Source organism: Crocodylus porosus, unplaced genomic scaffold (assembly GCF_001723895.1).
Source record: "Crocodylus porosus isolate Cpor-Errol unplaced genomic scaffold, CroPor_comp1, whole genome shotgun sequence".
Classification (NCBI taxonomy): domain Eukaryota; kingdom Metazoa; phylum Chordata; order Crocodylia; family Crocodylidae; genus Crocodylus; species Crocodylus porosus.
The window spans coordinates 104,833,495-104,842,078 of record NW_017728947.1 but is presented as its reverse complement, the minus strand read 5'-3'; the positions used below and the strand labels follow the sequence as shown (position 1 = coordinate 104,842,078).

Genomic DNA, 8,584 nt, shown 5'->3' with positions numbered 1-8,584 from the left:
CGGCCCCCGCCCGCCCCGCACAGACCCGGCGGGATCGGGGCCGGGAAGCACCGTCCTGCACGAAGTGCCTCGGGGAGGCGCGGGCCCCCGTCGCCAGGCAGGCTGCGGGCGCCCTCGCCGGGAGGGGCCCCCCGCCCCTCACCCCAGCAAGTCGCGGGGAGTCCGGTGGAGGGCGAGGAAGATGCTGGGGGACGGAGCGATGAGGGCGAGGCCGGCGGAACCGGGCTGCTTTAGTCCGGAGCAGAGAAAGCCGAGGGGATTGAATCCAACCTGAGGGGAGCCGCAAAGAGGAGGGAGCCGGGCTGCTCTCGGGGTGACAGGCGCGACAGGGAGCGCTGGGTTCAGGTTGCAGCAGGGGCGGTTTCGGTTGGACGTGAGGAGAAACTTTCTCAGGCTGAGGGTGGCGAAGCACGGGAGCAGGCTGCCCAGAGAGGTGGGGGCAGCTCCGTCCTTGGAGGGTTTCAGACCTGGCTGGATAAAGCCCTGGGTGGGATGACGTAGTTGGGGCTGGTCCTGCTTTGAGCAGCGGCTTGGATTAGGTCCCTTCCCACCCTCATTTTCCATGACTTGTCTAGAAAAGGGTGTATGGGGTCGAGCCCAAAGCTGGCAGTGCACTGAGCACCTTGTCTTTCTCCTTCCCTGCAGTTTCAGACGCCACTGGCCTGAAGACCGCCAGTAATCGGCACCCACCTGCCTGCCATTCGGGATAAATGGCCACACGCAGAGGAGCACGCAAGAGGTCAGGGCATCCAGATGTGAATTTTTTGCTGTTTAATTGGGGGTGGTGTTGTTCGCATGAGGTGAAGGATGTATTGGAGTGATCCCAGAGTGTGTTGGTGTTATAAAAGAAAAGAACAATAAATGAAAAGAAAAAGAGACTGAGAAGACACCTACTTTTATATGTTCTCTAGGGTTTTTCTTCTCTTTGTCTTTCCAATCAGAGGCACAGTAATGCCAGAAGAAAGGAAAAAATGATGGTGATCGTGATGAAACACTTCCCTAAATCTAATTTTTTTAAAGCTAGGTTCTCACTCTGTTACAGATTTCGTGTATTTTATCATAGATACAGACTCCAGAGCACAGAGCCTTGAGTCAAGTTTTAGCAAGCAAATTGTGCCAACGATTATCAAAAATATTCATAATAAAATATCACTTCAGAGTATATCGCATTCCTGCAGCCACTCTGGATGACACTATACGACTGCTGAATATAGCAATTCAGTTTAGCTTGTTAAAACTTCTAAGAATACGTGTATTTTTCAAAGGAATTCAAGACCTATGTAAAAGAAAATATTCCTCAAGAACTTCTCAAAGTATCCAGTAAGGGAGCATCCCGTGTACAAAAGCACGTCCTTTCCTGTTAGATACATTTGTTTGTTCATAATGTTCTGATGATGGCAGCATTTGAGGCAGCATTTCTTTAAAAAGATTACATGCATTTTATGATGAATACAAGCACTGTATGAGTAAGGTTGCCATGGAAGACATGCAAGCACTATAAATGAGTGCCTTGTGCAGTTTGGGTTATGTCTGGATTTCGCAAGCCTCCTTTTTATATTTCATATAGCTGCACATCATCATCCTGTGCATGAAGGATAAAAATATAAGATGTCTCAAGCTTATAATTTCTCTTGAGGGAATTGTGAGCTCATTTAGGGGAGATGTAGAAAATGTTTAGGAAATCAGTGGAAGATGGAAGAGAAAGGTATTTTCTCTGTTGATGTGGGAGTAAACTCCCCTTCGTTCCATATAAAATTCATATCTTATGCTTTAATGTATCTAATCTGGCACACTAGTGACCTTATTTTGCCTTCAGATGCTGATTCCAAGAAGAACTGCAGTTGCCCGCCTGAGGATAGACTTACAGCCTAACCCTGCTGCCCGCCCCCATGGATCAGGACGCACGCGGGATTTTAGAAGTGAAATGCACAAATCTGAAAAAAATATGTATTTTCATTCTTAGCGCCTAAATGTTTTTCATCGCTTTGCTTTGTTGCAGACGCCCATGTAGCACTCAGAAAGATGAAAGACTACGCCATACTTTTCCGCACGTGTGGTATAACTTGTCACATGAACTGAAGTAAAACGTAAATGAGGAAAGACAGAATAACAGCTGACCCTCTCATTGGAGACAAAAGGAGGCCACTTGCTGTATCTTGTCTTACTATCACTTCAAACAGTGTTCTCATAAACGTATTAGAAAGTGGAAGTTGTTTTCTGTTGCCTATTGCCAATAGAAAATGTTTAGTGGATGTTAGATCAAGAATTGAAAATCAATCCAGTGGATTATTGGTCAAATAATACTAATACCACATCAAGTAGTGTTGCAGGTTGATTATCCTAAAGGGGAGGCTGAATCTGGTCAGTTAAAGAAAGGAAAGCATGTTGTTAAAATGTAAATATTAAGTCTTTCTGAGGAAAGGTAAGTAAGCAAGTAATAAAACCAACTGAAAATAGAAAACTAACATACGGACCCCGTTAAAACATCCCTTTGTATAGTGTCTTATCAGTAAACTAAAGCAATTAAATGTTCCTTAGAAATAACTTCTAAGAAACATCCTTTGAGCTGCTTTGAAGTTCATTCATCTGAAAGGCTAATAGAGAAAAAGTATTGTGTAAAAAATAAAAAAGGGCTACAAGTATGGAGAAGGCAGCTAAGGATATTCAAATGGAAAACACAGCGGAGTCAGAAATGCAGGGTGCAGCAAAACTGTGCCCTCCAGCTGAAGAAGAGGCAGAAAAACCCTCCATGTTTTGTTTTAAGAAAAGAAAGAAGTCAGGCAAGAAGGCTTCAGACGTGAAGGGTACCTGCGAAGAAGAGTCTGCAAACTTGAATCAAATCAGCCAGTGCAGTGCAGACCATAGAGAAGGGAAAGCTTCCAATCCGTCTCAGTCACCCAAAGGAGCCTGGGCAACTATAAAATGTTTTGTGAGACCAAGGAGAAAGTTAAAGTCTTCTTCCAGGAAACACGTACCTTCCGACTCTCAAGTCCAGCTGGAGACCAGTACAGAGGAGGCTGGCTTGCAGAGTTTGCCCAAGAAAGAGATTCGTTCTGGCCTGAAAATACCATGCATAAGATTTTCAAGTGGCAAGAGAAAACCCAGCCTGTGTGAAATGACAGAGGAATCAGACAACAGTATTAAGGGAAATGAAGCAATGGACATTTTGGATAAAGCTACCAGTGAACTAGAGGGTTTGGCAATTGCAGTTCAATCTAGCCCTGATCAATCCTCCGGCCAATCTGCTGCAAAGAAAGAAAGTGAGAGCACGCCTGAAAAAAGTGCCGATTCTGCTGGGGAGAACGAGCTGTCGCGAGAACCCAGGCCACTTGAATCCACTGACCAACACACAGGATGCCCCATTCAGTCAGAAACAATGAATTCAGAGACAGTTGCTGTAATAGTCCAGGAAAAACAATGTCCGAGGAGCCAACCAGAAATGGCACTGCATACAGTAACCAAGAAGGATGATGGCAGCGCTCCGTTTGGTGCTGAGTCGCCTGAGGACCTACCAGAGTGTGTACCTAGAGTCACAGAGGTACAAAGCAAAAATGCCATGCCTGAGAAACAGCCTGGACTGGATGAGTTTGGAATCAGCGTAAGCGTTAGTGAGGACTATAAATCCAAAGAGACGCTAATGGGTTCCAATCAGTCAGCATTTAGAGATGAGGCAGCAAATGTACAGAGCTGTTCAAACGAACAATTTAAATTAGAAGAAAACAAGGATGTTGATGGGGTGGGCATTGTGATTACAGTTACAGATGCAGACAATTGCGATGAAGTGGAGCCCAGCTATATCTGCAAGCTGCCCTTGATTCCACGTCAGACAAAACCCAAAGGGAGTAAGAAAAGTGGGAACTTTGATTTCAGTAGCTTTTCAGATTGCCAGCAGGGCTCAGTGGCAGGCAGTGGCCACTGGAGGGAGGATAAAAACAGTTCCCATGCTCTCTCACCCAAAGGTCTCAGTGATCAGGGGCAAAGAACTTCAGAACAGTATGAATTGCTTCTGATAGAAACTGCGTCTTCACTTGTAAAAGCAGCAATTCAGTCATCTATCGAACAGCTGGTTAACGAAATGGCTTTGGAGCATAATAAACAGAACAGTTTTCTCTGATGACAACAATGCCCAGAAAAGAGAGCAAAGCTATTTAAATTTAAAAGTACATTTACTCTCGAGATGAAAAGCCAGAAATAGTCCTGACTCCTTAGTCCTGACTCCTTAGCTATTTTAGGTCTAAGCATATATAGTTTAATTCTGCATGCCAGTTACATTGCTGTGTGTATGTAAAATGGATCCAAGAATAAGTGGCTGACCTCATATGGTGCAGAATGCCTTTTGGGACCAGGCCTTAAAATGCTGCTGTAGGGAATGTGGAGAGGGCAAGTTGTTTTTGTTGGGTCAGTTTTCCCTTACTGAACTCATTTTTTTTTGAGGTTGGGTGCCTGTTGCCACTATATAGTTTAGATTTTCTTGTTATTTGTATTTTATTTATGTCATCCCGTGTTTCCCAGTCCTGCAATTTCCAGAGCACCCTGCAGTTTATGGGACTTGATCTTAAGCTCCCTGAAGCTGGAGCTTTGCCATTGAGTTCTAAAGGAACAGCTTGGGTCCAGTAACTGCAGCATGATGTGGGGATGCTCAGTCCTCAGCAGGATTGAATCAGTGTCCCTCATTCAACATACCACCTTTGAAAACACAAAATGGAGCAGCTAGAGACTGGTGCATTTCATTTGGCCTTTTCTACTGTCTGCACTGTCTTGTGAACATTCAATGCATGCAGTAGAGATGAGCATGACCAAGGACTGCTGTTGCCAAGAAAATGATGTCACTTAACTTGCCTGCTCTTTCTCCCATTCAAATCAATGGCAAAACTCACTGATGTCATTGGTACAGGGCTGAGCTGAAGTCAGCCTGTTACATATATCCCCTTCTGCTGAGTCTTCCCTTTGCTTTTATGAAATTGTAGTGATGAGTGAGGCCTAAGCCTTGCTAGAGCATGTATCTGATACATGGCATGAGATATAAATAGAAATGAGCTGCTAGAGCGCTAGTGGTGAAGTATTGCCTCAGGGTTAGAATAGGTCCTGTAATCGTATCATTCTGCAATCAGTGGAGCTGTTATAGTTTACGATTATTTTTTTAATTACTGCCAGTGCCCTCGAATGCAGCCAGAATTTAATTGTATGTCTTTTAACTGTGATGGCTTTTCCCATTGCTTCATGTTTTTCCGAACCTTAACCCAGTCTCTTCCACCTCTGCATAACTGTGTTATGTCCCCCCGGTCCCCAGTTTCTCCCACCGGTTCCACTTGACTGTCTCCTCACTGGTGTTCTGGTCTATCCCACTGAAAACTTAGATCTAGCACAGTCATACTCCAGTTCAAACAACCAGAAACGTGCCAGACTGAATTCTGAAACAAGTGTGTCATCAAAAATGGCAATGTGCCCCATCATGCAAGTGTCTGCTTATAGCATGTATGTACATGTATCATATATACGTGTGTGCGCATGTATCATTTGACCTGTTTCTTCCCAGCTCTTTAAAACAGGCCTTTTGATTATTACCACTAGAGAATACATGTGGTAATGGGGCTATGACTTACGTACAGCAGCCAAATGTTTCTTAGATGAAGCAAAAATCGCAACCTCACTTGACAACTGTATATTGACAACACGCAGGGATTTTTCCCAAGGACAGTATTCAGATTCCCATTAAATGACAAGGGCTGTACATTTTCCTGGGAAGCCATGCCCATTCAAATTTTAACACAAGAAGGAAAAAATACCATCAGAGTACACACTCAATGGTACCAACTGAATATTAGCAGTGAAGAGGAAGACCATGCCTGCATGTGTATAGACCTTTAAAAGAAGATTCCTAGATGTGACAGTGTAAAAAGTACCTCCATTTTCTTTTCTAGGAATATGTTTGATTAACTGTGATCTGGATCAAAGTGTCAGTAGTTCAGCATGTGCACTGTGAATGGCTTTGCGCTTTATACTGTTCCCTGCGAATATGGTGTCACACTTTAAAAGAAGATGCTTTAAGAGTTCATGGCACTTTGGAACTCCTGCACTCTCCGCAGACAATACGTGGATGCAGGAAACTACCTGTTTGATCCAGCAGACTTGCGCTATACATCAGTGCTGGATGGAGAAAGGCTGCAACTGTGTAACTGTGGAGGGTCTGTTGGCATTGGCTGTGAAAAGGAACCTCTTGGGCTCTGTGAAGTGGACATAGCTTTACTCCTCAGTGAGCTAGATCATCATCTGGTGCCAATCGGGATAGTAATTTTACATGGCTTTCACGTTAATTTGCACTAGCTGAGGAACTAGCCAGCCGGCGCCTGTTGAACAAAAGAGTTATTTGAAAGAAAAGGAGAGAAAATGTGTGATTTGAGTAGGAATTTAGAGAATGACAAATATACACTTGTTCTCCTGCCTTGTGCCTGCAGGAAATCGTTATTGATGTATGTTCAGACTTGTGTTTGCCTTTCCTCTATGCTATTGCTGGTTTTCCTTCCATTAGAACTAGATGATACATAGCTGAAAATCACTTCATTAAAATCTGATGTACCTCGTGCTTTTTTGCATTGTGATTGGTGGGGCAGCTAGGGAGGGATTTTACAGTGAAAGATGAATCCACAAGGAAGTTCTGTTCATTTTTGAATGTGTCTAGCCAGCTGGGAACCACACAGTAAGTAGTAAAAGGCTGCGTAGACCCTGAGGGAACTGCAGTCTTTGGAGAATAGCTAAGCCAATGCGTCCTTTTCACAGTGTTTCATTTTGGTTCCTGCAGATTAAAGCAAATGTCTCATTTTTATTGTATCACTCGATTCACTGATTTCATTTGGACTAATCTAACAATTTGGTTAGGCTGTGAGGTTTACAAGCCTCAGACGTAATAGGACAAAATCAGACTTGGTGTAAGAGGATGAAAATTCACTGGAGGCAGTGGAATAGCACTCACTCATATAAGACCTACTTTGGGCTTACAGTTTTTCTGAGTTTATCTCTTCCTATCCTTTTAATCTCAGTGGCAAATGAGATTTGTTTACAACATAGATCAGACATAGGACTAGAACAAGGACTAAACTAGACAGAGCACCTGGATGGGCCACCAAGTCTGGATTCCCACAATTACAAGTAACGGTATAATTAAGTCAAAAAGAGTCAACAAGAGCCTTCATTATGACCCTCTTTCCCCTGGGCCAGAAAACTTCTTTGTCACCCTGTTGGCTTTAATACAAAAAATAAATCTAAAAAATGGCAGCATGATACAGAGAAAGTTTGAGCACGCTGCTTGTGCCTTCGGGCCCTTAGAGTGGCAGAGAACTGGTTAGGTTAAATCCGCCTAGATGATCGTAAGAGGTAGACCACATGTCATGGGGCAGAGGAAGGCAAAAAACCAAAAACTGTTAGTCTCGGCCCAGAGAGTTGCCTTCCTCATTGCAATCTGGCAAAGAAATAAAATGCAGGCCTGCTTTCTTTTACGTAGCAGCTTTCATATAAGTTCACAGGACAATTTAAAAGTAAGAAAAGTGAAAATGTCATTTCTCGTTTCACTCATTGCACTTCGACGTCCTACCATTGATCAGCAGATGTCACAAAGAACTTCACTAGTGTTAATTAAGCACTAAGTAAGAAACTCAAACTGGGCAAAAGGCTGCCCCTTTAAACAGGAAGGGAAGTGTATGGAATAAATGCATGAGCAGACTTGAAATACAGCCCACTGACAGGAGTTAAAGTAAGGGCACGATGGGATCTGATGTGCGATCTCAGCAATTGCGCTTCCTGCCATGCCATACATGGGATTGCACATCTGATCCTGTTGTGCCATAATTCCAGTGCAGGGGGAGCCTGGGACCGTGATCCTGGGCTGCTTCTGCACCAGTAAGTACTAAGCTTGTCTCCCCCGTGCTCCCCAGTCAGCTGCTTGCAGCCCCAGCCCTGGGAGCACATGGCAGTCTTGAAGGACTCCAGAGTGCTCCAGAGACTGAGTGCTGGCTACATGTTCAAAGGCATGATGGGGACCAGCCACAAAGTTATTACATGTATTTTGTGTAGTAACTTTGTGGTTTATTTCCTGTTGTATCACGCTATCCACCAACTTAGCATATGGTCAGGTGACTACTTAATCACATACTAAGTGTAATGTCTGTCAGAGGCCATAGATTCAGGTGTTTGCTCGGCTTTGCAAGAGCTACCCATTCCAGTTGTAGATCGTTAACAACGTGTTTTAATTGCACGTTGAAAGAAACCAATACAATATGCACCCTGTGATTTTAGTCTGACTATGACCATGTACATTTGCCTCTTTCTCTAGTATCTGATTCAGGAGTCAATTCGTTTGCTGCCCTCCTAAATTATGGAAGTGTTTTCTGCCTGGCAGTAGCTAAATGATTTTTGCTTCGAAGGCTGCAACTGAACTCCAACTAGCTTCAAGCATCAAGGACAACAAAAAGTCCTTTTTCAGATATGTGGGGAGCGGGAGGAAAAGCAAGGGCAACGTTGGACCCCTGCTAAACCAGATGGGGCAACTGACAACTGACGCCCAGGAAAAAGCCAACCTATTAAATAGGTA

General features: G+C 44.0%; 1 protein-coding gene across 2 annotated transcripts; it reads left to right on the top strand.

Annotated features, from left to right (window-relative positions):
• The first annotated feature begins 366 nt into the window (after positions 1–366).
• Positions 367–6,828, top strand: AKAP5 (A-kinase anchoring protein 5). 2 transcript variants are annotated; one of them, XM_019550836.1, is made up of 2 exons: positions 367–739; positions 2,000–6,828. In XM_019550836.1, the coding sequence occupies exon 2, from the start codon at positions 2,642–2,644 to the stop codon at positions 4,112–4,114; it is 1,473 nt and encodes a 490-aa protein (XP_019406381.1). In that variant the 5' UTR covers positions 367–739; positions 2,000–2,641; the 3' UTR covers positions 4,115–6,828. The 2 variants fall into 2 exon arrangements, with proteins under 2 accessions (XP_019406381.1, XP_019406383.1); XM_019550838.1 differs by having other exon boundaries at positions 1,817–6,828.
• Positions 6,829–8,584: the final 1,756 nt, after the last annotated feature.

Excerpts from the sequence above, each read along its gene's own strand:
- AKAP5 (XM_019550836.1), top strand. The coding sequence starts at position 2,642 with ATGGAGAAGGCAGCTAAGGATATTCAAATGGAAAACACAGCGGAGTCA.